The sequence below is a fragment of the Cupressus sempervirens genome, chromosome 4, assembly GCF_028749045.1.
Source record: "Cupressus sempervirens isolate cs-2001-9-10 chromosome 4, ASM2874904v1, whole genome shotgun sequence".
NCBI lineage: Eukaryota > Viridiplantae > Streptophyta > Pinopsida > Cupressales > Cupressaceae > Cupressus > Cupressus sempervirens.
In genome coordinates, this window is record NC_143121.1 from 155,165,292 (window position 1) to 155,185,471 (window position 20,180).

Sequence of the window (20,180 nt, forward strand, 5' to 3'; positions counted from 1 at the left end):
AAATTCTTAACTACTAAATGAACAAATTCTAATATGGACCTTAAAAACTCAAAATTTTAACTACTAAATGAAACAAATTCTAATATAGACCTTAAAAACTCAAAATTTACTAATTTATAATCTTATTCAAGATTAGCATTAAAATTGTTATTGTTATTATTATTATTAATTTATTCTGTTCTATAGAATTAAAAATATATTCAATATTCTAATCTTTTATATGTAAAGAGGTACATTAAAGTTCACACCGACTCGTAACTTCCCCGTTGCTTTTTCGTGTCCACGTTGCACAAATTTCCTGCCCTTTTTATCACTATTCTTAGTGACCTCATGCCTTCAGTATCTCTTTGATTTACCTCCCGATCTGCTCTTCAAAATAATTCAACAATTAAACAGTTTTCAGTTGATGGCAGCGGCTGATTCCAGAAAAACCAGTAATTGCATTTGGGAAACTCTGTTGGGTACATAGTTTTCGTGCCTCCGCCGAAAAGAAGTAGAGGAAAACGCATTGAAGAACACAGCCGGATCTTAGTTGTCCTCGTCTTGGAAACCCTCTCTTGTACGAGATTCTTTTCTTTGCTACGCCGCGTTGCAGTCTCAATCAGCGTATAATGTATCTGTACATTTAGTGTGTATATGTGATACATGTATGGATGTCTCAGTTTTTTATTTGTTGATTGCAGTGACAATGGTGAAGGAAACAGGATACTATGACATTCTAGGAGTGAAACCCGATGCCTCAGCTTCTGAGATCAAGAAGGCTTATTACATTAAGGTCTTATCCTACCTTGCATTCAGCCCTGAAAATAATAAGCATCATTAGAAGAGTATAGCATATTTTATTCTTGTAGTTTTACGAGAGCATTTCTGGTTTAATCAGCTAATGGATTTTCACGGACTTAGAATTTATTTAAAATTTATGTCAGTAAACACAAATTTGGAACGCGGTTCTTTTTTACTCTTTGCCTATAGGATAATTTCTCATTAAAAAAATAGAAATTTGTTTCACAATCTGCCAAATAAAATTTCCCAAGTTCTTATATAGAATGAGTGTTAGTAGATAAGGGAAAACATGTATAAATTATAAAATATACGTTATAACTTAAATGTCATACCTGTTTAGCAGGAAAGATTTTGTTGGTATTATACACCTGTAGTAAAGATTCATAGACAATGGAGAGCCACACACCCGACTTTTCTTTTCTTAATCTAGATACGGGAGGGAATTAACTAAGTGCTGCACACTTAAATGTGTTTGACATGGATAATACCATAATCCTTGGGTGAAATATAAATTAAACAAAGTAAAGCTAGCGGTTAGGATTAAGGTGCTATCTACCTTATAAATCTTATGTCCTAATGCATACTTCAACATCTTTGGAAAGTGTTCTAAGGCGCTTAAGGTCGTCTATCAAGAAATTATTTTTTTGTAATATTTATTGTCAGTATTGTTTGTAATTCCTTTATAAGGGATGATGGATTCCACTAGTAGTGGCAAAGGTGGGTTATGAACACAATTATTTAATATTGTTTTCCCCACATGTAAATGCCTAGAATAATATAATCGATGATAGGAGAAATTGACAAATGAGTGTTCTTTGGGCTTCTCCAGGTTGATGTTTAAGAGGCACTAGGTGTCTCTTGGTATTCTGTCATTTGTTGCATTTAATGTAATGTTTATCTTTTATGTCTGGGTGCCAAAGTTGGAGGGATCGTGTTTGAGCCAAATCAATGTTCATTCGATTTTTTGTGGAGGTAATCTAAGGCTTGGGGTTGGTTGGAATGAGCAGTGTAATGCCCCGCTCGGAGATCCTTGGAACAAGGATAAATATAAGCCAAGATAATTGTATTTTGAACAAGTAAGGATGCACACAACATACAACTTACGAGGATCAAAAAGATTGCAATGGAAGACCAAACACATATCCAAACACCAACGGATCTCCAAACACCACTACTGACCAAAACGGCTAACTACAGAAAGACGCAAACAATTTCGAATCTAAAAACATACCAAATTCGAAATGCAACTCCAAGGTATTCGAGAACACCGTAAAGGGTATACGGAACACCTCTGAAAAACATCCAGGCAATCTGAAAAGTGCCCGTTGTCTACCCGAGCAGGTTTTTCCAAAACCTAGGTGATTTTTTAAAACAACACAATACAATATTTTACAGTATCGTACAACCTTTCTACTGAAGGCGTGCGATACTTTCAGGGTTTGGGCGACACTTCTCAAAAAGGCGTGCGATACTTTACGAGTATTGTATGACCTTTCCTCAATGGGCGTGTGATACCTTCTAGTATTGCACGACATTACTCTACGAGGCGTGTGATACAATCAGGGGTCTCACGATAACACTCCTTTAGGCATGCGATACTTTAAAGTATCGCCCAATGTTGATACATGGTCGCCTAGGAATAACAAGAAAAACTCTAAAGATGAAGCAAGGTATAAAACAAGAACTTAACACCTCCACACTGGGGAGTACCAGATCCACAGTCGAGGCATAGACACTCGAACACAATTGCTACAAGACTGGAACTGCATCTAACCATCTAACATAGCTGTGAAGGGAAAATACAGAAGGTAATGTCGCAGTGTACTAAAACAACATCTCAATGAACAAGACAACCAAACTAAGTACGTGGTTCCTCCCAATCGTAATAGTTTCATAAGACCATCGTGGGCTCTAGCCATCCCCTGCACCTAACATCCCAAACTACCAACTAGATCGTTGGTGCTATCTTATGAGGACGTCACTACTAAAACGTGCTACGACATAAGAAATAAGGAAATCTAACGTGTTAGAAATAAAACATAAGATAATCCTACAAATCAACTCATCATCTACATATGCTAAACATCATAAGAAGGAAATGCATCAATACTAACATCCTCTAAACATGGTATACAAGCATTCCAAAGAAAGCATAAATCACAAGAAAGCATACTCCAAAATCCAAAGTACCAAGTGAAAACATCCAGCAATGGTCGTATTGGAACAATAGACTGTCTCTGTACAACGGTCCTAGCAGTGGTGAAAGTAGCTATGCCTCCCAATCATGTGGAACCCGTAGGTCCACTCCCGCCGTGCTGATGGAGATAATGATCCAACCTCAAACACACATGAAGCAAATGTTTATGGCTAACACTCGCACCAAACAATATGATGACTGAAACCAAGAACATATACAATGCATAAACTATAGGTCCTGGTCAGACACTCAATGGGCTACTAAATAGGGGTTGACATCATGGAGAGTCTCTTGGCATTGATAGTCCCAAGCTAGTGCTGGCAGTGCACAATTCCCAATGGAAGGAGCACATCCTGAATTTTTTTGTTATCTTAGTTTTTATTGCCACCCAATGTTTTTATTTAGTTATCACTTACTTAAAATTTCCTTTGCCAACCCATGGGAGTATTCATCGGGTTGCGAGATAGAAGCCCCTCCATATGCTACCCTACCCTACCCATGCCCATCCAATGATGAGTGCCAATAGGCATGCATATTCCCAACCCAATCCCAAATGATCATAACTCCACCGAAGTACAAATGGGAGATTGAGCCTCGTAAGTGTCCGACATTGTACGCGCACTTACTTGTGTGTGGCGCACCACTATCACGAAGATCATAACATAAGGATAGGATGAGAACACAATGTAGAAATACACTCAACTGAAAATAGACTTGGGAGGAAAGATGTGACATGCATCTCAATGCAACATAAAAGTGCAACAATGGTCTGGCTGACATCCAAACAGATGATCCGGGTCCATGACCAACATCATGCCAAGAAAATCTGAGAAATAGGGTGGCACACAAAACAAGGTAAAACCCCCTAAAATTGGAAAACTTCAAAATTCAAACCCATTTGGTCTTTGGGCACAAAAACTCCAAAAGTCCAATAAAATTTGGGTTCGGACACCATATGCAAAAATGGCTAGCATAACGGCGCGAAATCCCAAATCGCCATCCCAAAAACAGGGAAAATTTTCATACTTGACCAACTGGGCAGAACCAACAAACAGAAACGGAGGGGAACACTAGTTCTCAGCTTCTTAATAAATTGCTACTAGAAACAAAAGCTGAAATGAAGCAGAAACAAGAAAACGGGAAAGCCCTACCTGACATCAAAAGGGGCTGAAACTGAAAACAACACAATAAAATAAATCGCCCGCTGAAATTGCTGGAAATCACGGGAAAGCAAGGTCTACCTAAGCTGGATCCAATGAGACTGACCTCGTGAAGATCCCATGCTCACAGCTCCTACAACTAACAGAAACGCGAACCTCCAGAAGAGGATTCTCAAAAAGCTCTTAAATTTGTATTTTGCAAAAGTGAGAAGTGAGAAAACAAATTCCTTTTTCAAAACTTATTCACTTTCAGAGTGAATAATTGATTAGGGCAAATAGCTAGTTAGACTAGCTAAATTCCGAATTGACCCAAACGAAAACAGGTTATCCCTTGTAATAGGAATTCACTTACGGCAAAGCTACCATAAATAAAATTCAATAAAATTTTAAGTCCAAAAACTCAATATCATAGAAATCTCCTTAACAACTTTTGTGACAATGCGAACCTCAAAATGCACAGACACGCTCACTGGTTTAATCACATAATGTAGATGAGTTCGGATTTAATAATCACTGAAAATTTTAATCTAAACGATTAAGGATACGTTGACCATACAGGGATGACGTTGGTGAAATATGAATAGTTGAATCACTAACTCCATGTGCCACTACCAGGGATATAAATCTTGCACACTAAAACACACGATCAAGTGCAATTGCACATAATATCATAGCCGAAGCAATAAATGCATTAAATAACTAATTTAACCATTAATTCAACTATACCTAAATAATCCATTTACATCACTCACGTTCGCATAAAGCATAAAGAGACAAGAATGAAGTAAATAACCATAGCATAAAATCCATCACATAACATAATCAGAAAATATGTCCAAATACCAGATAGTTAGATATCATCATAGACCTACTGTCATCTCAAAATGGCATCAACATGCAAATACGATAAATTGAACAGCATAGCAGTAAAGCATCTATGGTATTGAAATCAAAGTATAACATCCGACCCTCAGGTCATCTCAAAGTACATATAATAAGAGTATCAAGTATCTCTCGAATCAAATGAACAAGGTATAGACTACAGACACGGGAGGCACTACAAGCAGCCTTATTTGGACATCTTGTTTGGGGATTTTGAGGACTTTGCCATTCTACAAATTTGGCTTTTTGGATGTAGAATTGATGAGAAACAGTTGAATGTAGAGTTACTTTGCAGAAACAAGGGAAGTGAGACACATAAGGAGTTTGTCCATAGGTACATAAGTGCTGCCATGTTAGAGGAAAAGAGGAGAATGGAGAAGATTGTATTGCAATCACATTTATTTATTGATAATGTGCACTTGGCCTCTCTTCTTGGTGTAGTTCTTTTTCCCCCAAGGGTTTCTGCATGTAAATCATATGCTATTGATGATCTTATGGTGGTCATTTTTGTTTCATTTCTCTTATCTTATGGTGATTATTAATTCATTTATTGCTGTTAGAAGTTCATGAGGTAGTGTTTATAAGCATGATATGGAGGTTGAACTTTAGCATCATAAGAAGGAAGGATTTAATCATGTTATTTCCACATTAAGGCAACTTAATATTCATATAGGCATATAAGTTTCAGATTTAGTTGTTTAAGCCTTACATCTTATTCTTTGTTTGGTTTTATTGGATAGAGATTGGATTTCACAATCTTTGGTACTAAACCCTTACATTTTTTGAACATTAGCCATGATGCTAATGCATTTCTCATTGCCTGTATGTTTCTCAAAATTAGCAATGATGCTAATGCTTGTAGATGGCAGCTCCGACTCAGATGATACTCACCAATTCTTGTAGTCACCTTGAAAGAGCCATAAGCTTTAATATAATATTTTCTACTCTGCTTACTTTCAAGGGGTATTGACTACAAGATTTAGGATTTTAAAAGACCATGTCTACAACCTCAAAAGACCTCTCAACTTGATGGTGATCAGAATTGCTATTCTTTTGCAATCTGAAAGCGCCTTAAATATATCTTGATTATCTTTAGCTCAATCAATAGCTATTGGAAGTGTAGAACTAAAAACAAAACTTAGTTGACAAGTGTAGAAGCTTTATAACCATACAGAGCTTTGAAAGGGGTCATAGCTATGCACATATGCAATGTAATGTTCTAATAGAATTTACCCAAATGTAAACACCTTGCCATGCCTTTTTCTGCCTCAAAAAACCTTTCTCAAATAGGCTTCATGCCATTTTTTTACGATCTCTATTTGATCTTTCTTCTGAGGATGATAGCTAGTGCTATAATCAAGTTTTGTTCTATCCATCTTTTTTTAAGTCATGCCAAAAAGCGCTGATGAACATTTGATCTCTATCACGTACAATTCTTTTTGGCACACCATGGAGTCCAAATGTGCACTCAAAAACAGACCAGCAACTTGTGATGTTTAAAATTGAAAGGCGTTGACATAATGTTATAAAGTGAGCACATCTAGTGAGTCTATCCACCACAACATAAATGCAATCCTTACTATTGATCTTAGACAGCCCATCAATAAAATCCATTGATATTTGTTCCCACTTGTGACTGAGAATAGGAAGTGGATGTAGCAGCCCTGATGGAAAAGAAGCTTTAGAGTCCTTTCTTTGCAGTTTGACTCTGTATGTGTTGTCTTCATTCTTGAGGACATCATCTTTCATACCTTTCCATGAAAATATTTCACATATGTTCTCATGTGTCTTCAAATAATCTAGATGAGTGGCAACATAGTTACACCCCCATAGGGGATGGGGGGACGACAAGTTTGGGGACGATGGTGGGACAGAGGGGCCTTAATTAGGGCATCACGACGAGGGATGGGGGGGAGGGGGGTTGTATATGCTATACATATGGTGCCTAAAATGCTAGTTATGAAAAGATGTATTTCAATATAAGATATAAAGATGTAAAAGAGTAAATATTTGTACATTGCATTGAATTGGAACATTGAGCATTGAACATAAATAGTTGAATCAGAAAATAGTCAAACACCTAGTCGAATCGGTAAATAGTCAACACCAAGATGTCTCCCCATTCTCAGCGGAGGTGGTGGATTCTGATGGCGTTGCTGCGGATGGGGGGATGTAGTTTCCAAGTCCCCAGTGCATCCCCATCTCTGGGACATGGGGCAAAAAGGTGGAGGATGCATCCTCGTATTATTATGACTGACAAGCTTATTGTTATTGTAATGTCCCTAATCTAGTTGGCTTGGAAATTTGGGACACTTACCTTGAAATCTTTCTTCTCTAAGATTTGTATATAATTTGAGAAACAAACGATACATCCATATTGGAATTCGAAGACAAGGATCTGAATTATATATATTGATCGATGTGCTTGATATCTTCCTTTAAGTGATTGATGTTGATTGGTCATGTACAAACCTTGAGGGATCTTCTGTTTGCTTGTTTGATAGAATATCTTTTATAGTGACTATGTTCAATGATGGTCTGATCCAAAATCTACTATGGTTGTTTCAAACATATTCATCAATGTTTATGTGAGGTTTAGATCACTAATCATTATTTTCATCTTTGCGCTCATGTGTTCTTGTTTCCGGACTTCCATTAATGTCCATAAGTCATATAGGGTAATATAATTTTCAATGCCCACCTTTTATCATTATCGTGAACCTTATGTTCTTGGATAAGTACAAACGTTTCCAAGTCTTCAATAAGATATTTTGTATATAATATATCCTTGATATAAACACTCTTCCTTATAAGATGTGCTGATATTAGTCATTGGATATTGTATCTTATCATTCTCCTTAATATTAAGGTATGCCTTGGAGATAATAATACTCAGACCAATGAAATATCTTGATATTAATTGCTGATTGGATATTTATTGTTGACTGAGTATGAAGTGCTGTCTGAACCGGATTTGAATGTTGATTCTCTTTTCAAGTTTGATTCCATTTTTTATTTCTGATTCAACTTCATGATTATATGTGCCTAGCTTGATGACCGGAGAAATTGAATAGAATGTATTTGTAATGTCCCCACTTCTGCATTGAATATTTAATGCTAAATCTGTTACGATTGTCAGTAGATTATAATGATAACTATAAATGTGTACAAATAATAAATCATCCATTTTTTTGAACATGTAACAATTGTTAGAAGATAACAAGATAAAAAATCTTTAAATCAACTAATTGCTAATCCCATGCTAAACCTGCCTAATCCTTAGAGGAAAGTCTACTTAGATTGCCGAACTCTTTGATGAGAGGAACTCTCAATTAGGCAACCATCTCATTGAGAGCACCTTTCTAAGGCCTCTGGCACATCTATTTTTTTGATGGGTAATAGGCCAAGTAGACTCGAACCCAGAACCTCCTAGATGAGAGGCTTACAACTTACTATTGTGCTGTAAGCTTTCGCTTATCCTCCAGGACCTCTATTAATGAGGGAGCTCATTAACAATAAATACTTGGCAGAGATCCCACCTCTAACCAAGCCTTTTAACATATGCATATGACTAACCACTACAATATATATTGTCTCTAAAAGACTCTATAAATCTCTCTCTGGATTCGCATTTGGAATCTCAGCATTCCATTTAGAATGCTTTCATGGTTCTCTGAGTTCGTATTAAGGAAACTTTATTAATTGTCATGTCCCCATTTTGGAGGTAATTTGATTTGATTAATTTAATTAATTAAGTTGTCCAAAATAATAAATATTTTATGAGGATGACTAATTAATTATTTTAATTAAATAAATAAGTGGTATTAAGTTAATTATTTATAAAGTTATCAAATAAATAAATATTAAAAGATAACTTTATATTTAATTAATTTAATAAAGTGACTTGAATTATAAAATATTTTATAAAATCACTTAATAGATAAAATAAAATAATGTTCTACAAGTTTTTGGAGAAAGTGGAGAAAAAGAATAGATAGGCATGGAGGGCTCATTGTCTATCATCCAAGTTTATTTTCTCTATTGCATCTACTTGAGCATTTGTGGAGCTTCAAGGCCTGCAAGTATTCAGCTTAATCATTGGGAACGATACCTCCCAAGTGATTGCATAATTGAGGGGGTGAAAGATCCTTTGAAGGGTTGCCCTTTGGAAGTGACACTTAGCGATTTCAAGTTTAGCTTAATTTGTATATTCAGACTTACCTAAGGGTTTGAGTTTTTGGTTGCAAAAGGAAAAAAAAGCAGATTTGAAAAAAGCAGTCCAAAAAAACAAGATCTGAAAAAGCAAAATGAAAAAGCAGATCCGAAAAAGCAAAACAAAAAACTAGATCCGAAAAAGCAAAGCGAAAATGCAGCATCGGTAAAAATTATTGCAGCCATCTACAATCAGCTTCCTTTGGATATTTCATGCATTTTTTCTTATCATTTAGATGCATATTAGAAGGTAAGGCTGTAGGTGAAAGTTTGTATCAGATTTAAACTAAGTTACCGATTCGGATGCGGATTCTGGAAATGGATACGAGATGCGGGGATTTTTATTTTTTTAGGATGCGGATGCGAGAGGAAACGTGTGTGTATATATATATATATATATATATATATATATATATATATATATATATATATATATATATATATATATATATATGCAAAGAAATGCAACTGATTTAGCTTAGGTGAAAGTAATTTTACTTTGCTAAATAGATTTGAAATAATTATAAAAAGATTGAATTATTTATTAAATGTAAACTATATCTAAATATATGATTTATTTCTTAGTAATATTGTTAAATATTATTAATATAAGATTTTTGACAGTATAAATATTCTGAAAATAAAAAATAAACCAGAAAAATAATAATACATACATGAAAATGATACAAGGAAAGAAATGTGAAGTAAAATCGAACATAAAATATATATATATATATTTAATTTTTTAATAATACTTACTTAATATTAAACATAAGTAAACCAAAAACATAATAATAATACGGATATGAAATGGGAATGATATGTAAGAAAACCTAAAACTGAACCTAATAATTCAAATGTAGAGTTGCATGTAGAAAAGAAGATTGCAAAAAAGCAAAAGAAATGGAGTCGTGTGCCTAAATTATGAAGTCACAGAACGCAAAGGAAAAGAAAAATTGTGCGACTTGGCTCAGCTTCTTTCGTGCCTCCTTGAACGATCAACTCCCACATATTTTAGCAGCGAAACCCATTAAAATGTTTTTGGGATGAAGTTGAACAACGTTTTATACAATGAAATAGTCGAAAACCGTTAAAATTTATGTTTCAAAACTTTGAACGAATGTTTACGATTTTATGCTCCCGAATTCCCTGCGGGTGCTGCCCAAAAGCCACCCTCAGCTTCCACCCGCATCCGGATGCTTGCGGGTGGCTTTCGGGCAGCACCCGCAGGGCACCCGGAGGCTTCCCGCATCCGTCCGTATCGGATGTGGAAGCCAAGCCCTAGGGCCACGCATTGGTATCTGAGGATTTAAGTATTATTCTTGCGGATGTAAGCCAAGAATCTTGGCCATTTCATACTAGCATTGTAGTTGACATTATATGTGCAATAAAGGAGACATAAGTTGCTGGTTTGATATAATTGTAATTGAATATGTATTTATCATTCATGATTAGCTTATTAGTTTGCATGCCAATTGTTTGACAAAATGTCAATTGGCTGTAGGTTCTCTTTTTGGCATAAATAATGTTATAATTTTGCATACTAAGTGTTTGTATTAATGCCACTTGCCTATAAGTGCATTAACGCCATCATAGGTTGCATCCAAAGTGTTTGTCATAATTACAATTTGCTGTAGCTGCATATTGCAAGTAGTTTTAGTTACATATATGCATTGAATATTGTCAAAATAAATTGCACATTCATGTTAGGTCATTGTTTAGTCAATTTTGAGTCTTCTTGCAAAAGATTCTCATTGATGCAAATTGAAGAAACAGTCATTAAAGCAAACTGAAATACTATATCAGTCATATGACCCTTGTATGTGTAGTGTTTGACAAAATTTCTCAGTTTCAACATTAGAGGTTTTTAGTGGCCTATTGGTAGGGGTCATTACATTAATGCCCTCTATCAAGATTAATTTGGTCTTTGTAATAATCATAAGTCCCAATTACACTAAATGGTAGTCATTTCTAAAATAATTATCACTCTATAAGTAATGCTCATGAATGCTAATTTAAAAGAACTTAGTTAACTCTAAGATAAATTGCTCATACCTCTTCTCTGTAATTATCCTCTATATAATAATAAAGTTCTCCTCCTTTGACAAATGGCGATATCTCTATTTCAGTGTATTTATTTTTCTTTTATTATTGTTCTGTAATTATTTCTCTCATTTTAATATCTCATTCACTTCTCACTGTTATGTCTTCTTATTCCTATGTACGCTATCTCTGTTTATCACTGCTCTGTCTTTTATTTCTCGGCAATTAATTTTATTTTGTTTTGTTTAAACTCAATTAGAAATCCTTATCACTTTTTTTCTCTCTCTGTTTCTGTACCCTATCCCCTTTCTTCTTCAATTTGTATTCTGCTCTCTTATGTCTTATCGGTGAAGTGATGAGGCCAAGAGACATGTCTTGTTAACATCTCTATTCCTTATTGCCAAGCATACCTTATAATGACTTACTTATATTGACATCAGTTAGTCTTATTAAGGCATAACAGTAGCTGTCTCCTTTGTTACTAAGATGTGTGCCTTGATTTAAACACTGTCTTAATACTTAAATATATCATAATCACTATCCTTATCGATAATGTCATGAGTGTCATGCACAATTCATCCCTAACCTTTTGAGTTTGAACACTGAATATAATGGTTATGTTGTGTATTGCACAAGTCAAAGGTTTGTTCAATTTCCCAGTAATACTGAACGTATGCTACTGCAAGGGTGGTTCTTATAATTTTGATCAGTTATGAATGTAATCACTGACCAATGACCGAATTCTAAATGAATTTTTTTGATTTTTCTATGAATACCTTAAATGGAGGATGATAATGTATGACAAGTCAAATAACATCCGTTCACAGAGGAATAATAGATGATGATCATAGCAATGCTAAGCTGTGCCAAAGATGATATTTTAATGTATGGCATTGACTTTTACTAATGCGATGTGACTTTGAATATGAGATTAACTAGCAACTTTCTGAATAATACAGCTGACTTTCTTAATGTGCAGCAATGACAATCAACAACTCATATTAGGAAGACTTAAACCAGAAAATATAAATATTTGTGTTAGATAAGAACATCTACCGTATTAGTCTTTGGTATGTCAAAGACCTAAGAATAGCTTTGGCAATAGAATTAAAACTCACAGCTACAATATAATTTAATGAGCTTTGTCACAACAAATTGTTTTCTTGTTCAGATTGTCAACTACTTCTGCTCATTATAATTCATTATATTATTATTCATTATTTATTTCTCTACTCTATTATATTTTAATCATTTTCTATTTATCTTGTACTCATAATATTTTTGTTTGTCTTGATTGGTAATAAATTTATTGAATTCCAGGGAAAAAACTTGGCAAGGACCAGGCAATACAATGAGAAAAACATATAATCTTTATTAAGAACATCTACCATCCTGATCCATCAAGGTCAGAATACAGAAGCTCCTTACAAAGTCATCAATAAGGAAATTTTTAGAGAATGATTTCACTCCTTTTATATCTTCCCTCTGCCTTTGGTCTGAGATCTAAGCACCATATCAAAGGATTCCCTCCCAACCTTTTTATCTTTCTTCGTTTTTACCATTTGGCAGCCCTCTTTTATGTGAGCAGCTTTACGTTGCCAATCTAGTGGATCCTCAGAGGAGATCTTTCTGTCATCAGACTCATCACACAAACTACCATCCCCCTCTATCAAAGCTCTCTCATTCATTAATTTGTCCTCCTTATCCTGTACCTCTGCTAGCATTTTTTTCTTCTCGCCCTCTGGTGTAGCCACTCCATTGTTTTGCTTCTGCAACATAGATCCTTCCTTGGGAGCTTTAACACTGTTAGCTACTGTAATTTCTATTTGACTTGGTTTGTTAGATAACCGTTAGGCCCCATCTTCCATCACTACTGTAGAGAAACTTTTCTGTCTGTCAGACTTCTTCTCCACCGTATAAAGGCTTGAATCAACATCCTTTCACCTTGTGGCCATCTGTGTTAGTTTTGGTTTATCATAATGTTCAGCCAGATGCCCAATTTTAAAACACGTTCTACATCTAAAAGAAAAACCTTCATGATCTACAGACTGCAACCAATAACTCTTAGAAGTTTTAATCTTAATCTCTTCAAGAAGCACACTGGAAACATCCATTCCAACTAAAATTTGTGCATACGTTGAGTGCAACAGATTCGAAGAGCAATCGTCCACCATAAGAAAGCAGCCTGACAAATTACCAATCATTTCAAAGCAGGAATCTAACCAGAGATGTAAAGGCAGATTTGGGAGTCTTACCTGCACTGGAATTTTGTCAAACTTTTTTGTTGTTGGAGAGAAGGATAGATGCCATGGCTTCAGCGTAAGGGAATACTTGTCTTCCCAACACCAAAAATAATCACAGAGGATTTTCTTCCTATCGTGTCCATTCTCAAACATCACAACAAAAAAACCCCGAGCAGCAGGGTGAATTTGTACATACCCATCCAGAGAGGATTTTCTTCCTATATTATTCTTTCTCAAACATTGCAACATAAAAACCCCTAGCAGAAGGGTAAATTTGTACATATCCATCCAGAATGGGCATCCAATGTTCCATTATCCACTTATGGAGGTCATTCAGACTGGGTCAAAACCCTCTAAAATGCCCTACTAATCCTAGCTGTGAAAAAAATGATGCATTTTGTTCAATTTCCAATTCAACTTCATCCCCTAAATCCACAGTTATGGACTCCACTGTAGCCAGATTACTAGAACCCTGTTTACCGTACTGGATTAATTAAGCAACGCACACAGAAAATCGATACGAACACAGAACAGCAATAGCAGAACTATTATTATTATTTGCATATGCCAACAGTACATCATGCTTTTCTCATATGATAATGATAAGATATCTCTTCCTTACAATGCTTCCCGAAGGGGTTATAAATACTTTCCGAAGAACCTTCCCGAAGGTATCCGTCGGCCAGATACATCATGTCCGCTACAAACTATTTACCGTCGGCTAAGAACTTTCTCGAAGGGACCCGTCGGTTGATACACAATTTCCTTTCCGAAGATACCCGTCGGCCGATACACAATTTCTACCGACGACATCATCCCCCCCAAAAAGAAAAGTCATCTCCTGACGATTATTACAAAATCTCTGAGACAAATCAACAACCAAAATACATTGACTGACTAACTGGTCTTCAACACTGTCACCTTAGCCAATCTGACATCTGCTTTCCAATTCCGAGTACACTGAACCAAGTGTCGCTGCACTGCCTCCGACTGGATGATCAGCTCTTCCCGAGCTCTCTACGCATCCACCAAGACAGCCTCATGGCCAACACCTATTCTCAGTGCCTCTGATACACAGACACTCCATGCCTGCCGCAGCTCCAAGTCTTCTCAACTAGTCAGACTCCCACGACTGATATCCGCAACGACTGGGGGTCCAGGGGGCAACGCCCCCAGCGGGGTCGAGGGGCAGCGCCCCTCGTGCGCGTACAGGGCGGGGTCGAGGGGCAGCCCCCCTCGCCGCCAACACCAATTTAGCACTCTGAAACCCACACAAAACTGCACGAAACACACCATTTCTGTCATTTTTTGCCGATTCTATACTCTTTCTGGCAATCGCTGATTCTATACAAAAGCTCCTTCCACAATTTCTCTAACCCTTGACAAAGATGCAAAATATCGGCTACTCCATGCATTAATCTTTCAAACATATAATTTAAATTTTACACTCTGTACGCCAAATTGTGGTTGAAATCCGTATGGCCAGATATATACTGGAAATCCGTACAGCTTAAAGTCCGTACAAGCATGAAAAAACCATACACAAATCTGGAAAGCTTAACCGCACACCAAGCTTGAAATCCATACGCTGAATTGAGAAGAAGAATCCGTACGGTGCAGTGCGTGATTGACAAGAAGCTAATACTAAATCCGTATTCCATAGTGAACAAGCTTTGTCGCCAAAATCCGTACGGTAAAGTGATTGCCAAATTCCGTACGCTAACTTGCAATCCGTACATTGTAGTCTTTATTGCAATTTCTGTATGCCACTTTGCAAATGAACTTGAAACCCGTACGGTTAATGACCATTAAAAGCTGTACGGTGACATCTATTAAAATCCGTACATTACTCATGTTTTAATAAAGACGTACGGTAAAAGCCGTACAACCTCTCAAAAAATAACTTTAAAAGACCGTACGAGCTAAAATCCGTACGGTGCATCAGCCTTCAGGAAACCGTACGGTGGACTTTCAAATTGATGTTACAATATGCAGCTCCTGAAACCCATACACTATCTTCAAATATTGAAACCCATACACCAAAAGAAAATCGTACCTTTGTTGGAAATCCGTACATGAGAAAGCCGTACATCCCAGACTTTACAATCTGCAAAACCGTACACTTCCTCCAAAATCCGTACGGTGCTTACACCAGCTCCCAACTTAAAAACCGTACACCATCTCAAAAACCGTACAACTCAAAAACCAAGTGAAAACCGTATGGTGAGCATACAAAATCCGTATGGTGCTTTTTTTTTTTTTTTTTTGGTTTTTTTTTTTTTGCAACAACAAAAAATAGTCAATTTTCCCTTCGACCGTCGTCTCCGTCAGTCTGCAGTGACAGAGGGGTCTCCCGAAGGCCATTTCCTGATGCAGAAGTCTTCCGGTCATGATATATCTTCAACTTCAACCCATTCACCGCCTGAGGCACTTCATGTCTATTCAAAGTCCATAATTTGAACTTGCCTGGTTTGATCTCATTCCGATCGTCGTACTTTAATACCCACTGTCCGAGTTGAAACCTGCTACGCCTGTTCTGTGTCATCTCCATACCGCCCATTTTGTTTCCGAAGCTCCGTAGCATGGACTCCATCAGTTGCCCCTTCTGGCCGCCAATAACACGTCCACTCCGTACTGCTGCAACTTTTATTAGACCCTTCCGCTTTGTTTCCTGTGCAGACCATATCGTGTGTCTTCGTTGCTGCTGGTACCTTTCTGCTATATTTGTGGTTTGACATAATACTTTCTTCCTGTGCAGTCGTACAGTAGAATCTTTCCTTCTTATGGGTTCGTACTGTATGTTCCGTCCTTCAGCTTCAGTCATATCCGCGTTTTCTTCTTCGGCTTCTCTATGTTGCTTCGAACATTCATTTCTTCCTTCGGCTTCTCCATGTTCCTTCAGACATTCATTTCCTCCGTCGGCTTCTCTGTGTTCCTTCGGACATTCATTTCCTCCTTCGGCTTCTCTGTGTTCTTTCAGACATTCATTTCCTCCTTCTCTGTGTTCCTTCGGACATTCATTTCCTCCTTCGGCTTCTCTGTGTTCCTGCGGATATTCATTTCCTCCTTCGGCTTCTCTGTGTTCCTGCGGATATTCATTTCCTCCTTCGGCTTCTCTATGTTCCTTTGGATATTCATTTCCTTCTTTCTTACCTTCGTCGATCCTTAGCATATTACAACTTGGAAAGAGCTCATAATCCTCTATCTGCCAGTGGTAAAGACCATTTACTGAATCCAGATCATCATCTCCTTCCAATCGTAGGACTCCCTCCTGATCGGGTTCTATATTCTGCCTCCTCTCATCATCTTCCCCTTCGGAATTCGACGATAGAGCTTCTTCTCCAATCATCTGAGTGTGTAGATCAATGACATACTTCCGGCCTTTGCTTTCAAGTGATAAAGTATTTTTCTTCCAATCGTGTTTTACCTTGGCTTGTATCAACCACCCCCGGCCCAGAATGGCATCATATCCTCTCCGCTTCAGTGGGATCACGACAAAGTCCAACAGGAACGGTTGTGTTCCAGTCATCACTGGTTGTGCTGTCAGGACTCCCAATGGCTTGATTCCATGTTGATCGGCCGTTAGCAGCTGGAATGTAGGCGGCCATAATGTCGGCTGTCCCAACTTTTTCCAAGTGTCTTCAGGCAACACATTGACATCGGACCCTCCGTCCACAATTGTTTCCGTCAATACAGTCCCGAGAATTCCCATTTCGACGATTGCTGGATGGCGTCCGGATGAGAGGGCTAACAACATCGGATCTTCTGCACTTGCGCCACTTTCCTTCTCCTTTTTGTGCACTGTACTTGCTCCACTTTCTTGCTTCCTTCCATGTTCTCCTGGTAGTTGAGCAGCGGGAACAATGTTTGTGAGTGCCGATCGGAGCTGAGGCATAGTGAGCAATAGATCACTTATCCTGACAGGTATCTCGGCTTGCAAAATTTGCCGGACAATGTTCTGTTCTGCACAGTTCCGTACGGAAGTACTCGGCGTCTCCTTCAGGTGTGCCGTTTCTGCCTGTGTTGCTTTCTGGATCTCTACCCGTGCTTCTTCTAGTCTCTTCTTTTCTTCCGCCGGGTCGGGGTACACTTTTGCTTGCTTCCGTGTGATGGCCAAAACCTCTTCTTCGTTCGTCCCGACGGTGATCAAGTTTACTCCCGACTTCGGACACCTAGCATCTTCATGATCACCAGGTCCACACCATCTGCATAACAACTTCGGTGTGTTCGCTGTTGTACACTCTCGGGCGAAGTGACCCCACAGATTGCATGTGCGGCATTGAACTATCGGCTGACCATTCACATCATACTGAATTTGACTCCTTCCGCCATTGTTGTTGTTGCCACCATTGTTGTTATTGTTGTTGTTGTTGTTTGGACCGCGCCGGTTGTTTCTATATCCGCCTGATGTGGCACCTTCCGCACTGGTGTTCCTGTTTCCTCCTGACGGGGATGCCTCCTGTGACAGGAACACTTGCTGCGGTATCCTTGTTTTTAAATTGAAAGGGCACTCCTTTACCAAGTGTCCCAAGATCTGACAGATTTCGCAAAATTGATCTTTCGGGCAGGATCCCTTCGTATGGCCTTCTTTCTTACATTCCGTGCACCATAGGTCATTGCCCTTAGTTTCCTTGTTCATGTTTTTGAATTCTTTCATCATCCACATCATGTCCTTCTAGAGAGCACGGACCTTCTTGCTACTTCCCTCGTCATCATCGCTGCTATCTTCTCCTAAAGGCTCATTTGAATTCGAGGAGCTGGTCTTCTTCTTCTTCTTTGTCTTCTGGTCACTTTCGAGGTTCATTGTGCGGTTATAAGCTTCAATGTATGTGGATGGTGGCACGATCTTCATCTTCTTCCGCAACTTCGGGTGAAGGCCTTCAATGAACCATCGTTTCTGTAACCCGTCAGCTGGCTTATTCTCCATCTTACTGATTAAGTCCTTCAACCTCCTGGCAAAGACCCGTACAGTTTCATTCTTCTTTTGCTTGGTATTGAATATCTTTGCGACAATTTCATTGTCATCACGCAAAAGTTGAAATTCTGCGATGAACTCCTTCTTGATGTTATCCTAACTATTTAATTTCTGTGGATCGGCATCAGTAAACCAATCAATGACAACACCCCGTAGGGTTGCGGGAAATTGTCGGATCCATTCGTTTGTATCTGTTATGCCATTCACCCTCTAGATCGTTTCACATGTTTTACAATGTCGAATGGGATCAGCTGCTTCATCACCATCAAATTTAGGCAATTTTTCCTTCGGACCTGCCATTATTACTGTATGTCAAGGGTTTTGTTGTGTACCTGCGCTTTTTTGCACTCCCGTGCTGTTTTGAGCACCCGCGCTGGTTTGAACACCCGCGCTGTTTTCAACACCCGCGCAGTTTTGGACTTCCGCGCTGTTTGGTGAAGAAGAGGGTTTGTCAACCGTAGTTGTCCGTTCCGGAAGTATATCTCGGACGAAGAGGTCACTCCATGCTCGTGCTCCTTCTGCACTCCGAGCCGTGCGAGTCGATCTGCTTCCGTCGGGATTCTCTTCCCGTGGCGTATGCAGGTTCAAAAACTCCTCCCTCGCTTTTTCCACCAAATCAAGCCGTTGTCGAGTCTCCTTCAACAATCCTTCCGCGCTCTTGCTTTCGTCGGAAATCTTCTGAAACCTCCTTCAACGCTCAATCTGCTGAGCCAAAATTAAATTGTCCTGTGCAAAGCGTATGTCATCTTTTTCCTTCAGCTTACTCTTGTCTTTGTTCAACTGATTTGGCATTTAATTCATCTCCGCCTGCCTGCGTGCCAGATCCATCGGGCAACGGCGCCAAATGTTTACCGTACTGGATTAATTAAGCAACGCACACGGGAAATCGATACGAACACCGAACAGCAATAGCAGAACTATTATTATTATTCGCATATGCCAACAGTACATCATGCTTTTCTCATATGATAATGATAAGATATCTCTTCCTTACAATGCTTCCCGAAGGGGTTATAAATACTTTCCGAAGAACCTTCTCGAAGGTATCCGTCGGCTAGATACATCATGTCCGCTACAAACTATTTACCGTCGGCTAAGAACTTTCCCGAAGGGACCCGTTGGCTAATACACAATTTCCTTCCCGAAGGGACCCGTCAGCCGATACACAATTTCTACCGACGACAAACCCTGCCGCTCCTCTGTGGAGACTCCCCTTTGAGCGATTTGGGTTAGCTTGTTTCCCCCTTGCCAGAGATGTAACACCATTGTACAAACCCTTCCATCCCCTGAAATTTTTCAGTTCACTATCCATGGGAGGATTTTTACTTGCTCTGCCTTGCCCATGATCATCCTGATAGGCGGCAATCTCTGTCACAATCCTAGGCTCTACAGGAATGGAGGCATTTGGTGTTAAATTTTTGCTCAGAAATAATGATAAACAACAATAAGGGAGAGCAAAATAGATACAAGAGACAAACAAGATTGTTCTTGAAAACCCTTCCACTTGAAGGGAAAAACCCAACCACACAACAAAAAATATCACTTTTATTGATCAAGAAAAGGTTCAAGTACAATGCTTTTTGTTTGATGTGATACGCACAATGTAATCATACAAATATATAGAGTTTGAGAGACTCTTCACATCACAACGAAAGGTCTCTTCAAATTCCTAAAACAAGTCTCAT

At 38.3% G+C, this 20,180-nt stretch overlaps 1 protein-coding gene across 3 annotated transcripts in view; it reads left to right on the plus strand.

Annotated features, from left to right (window-relative positions):
- Positions 1-338: 338 nt before the first annotated feature.
- LOC149560441 (chaperone protein dnaJ 10-like) overlaps positions 339-20,180 on the plus strand; it is a 288,991-nt gene continuing 269,149 nt past the window's right edge. For all 3 annotated transcript variants that reach the window (XM_089824685.1, XM_089824684.1, XM_089824683.1), the window contains exons 1-2: positions 339-559; positions 684-775. In XM_089824685.1, coding sequence (XP_089680811.1) covers positions 689-775 — 87 coding nt within the window. In that variant the 5' untranslated portion in view covers positions 339-559; positions 684-688. The remainder of the gene's footprint in view (positions 560-683; positions 776-20,180) is intronic.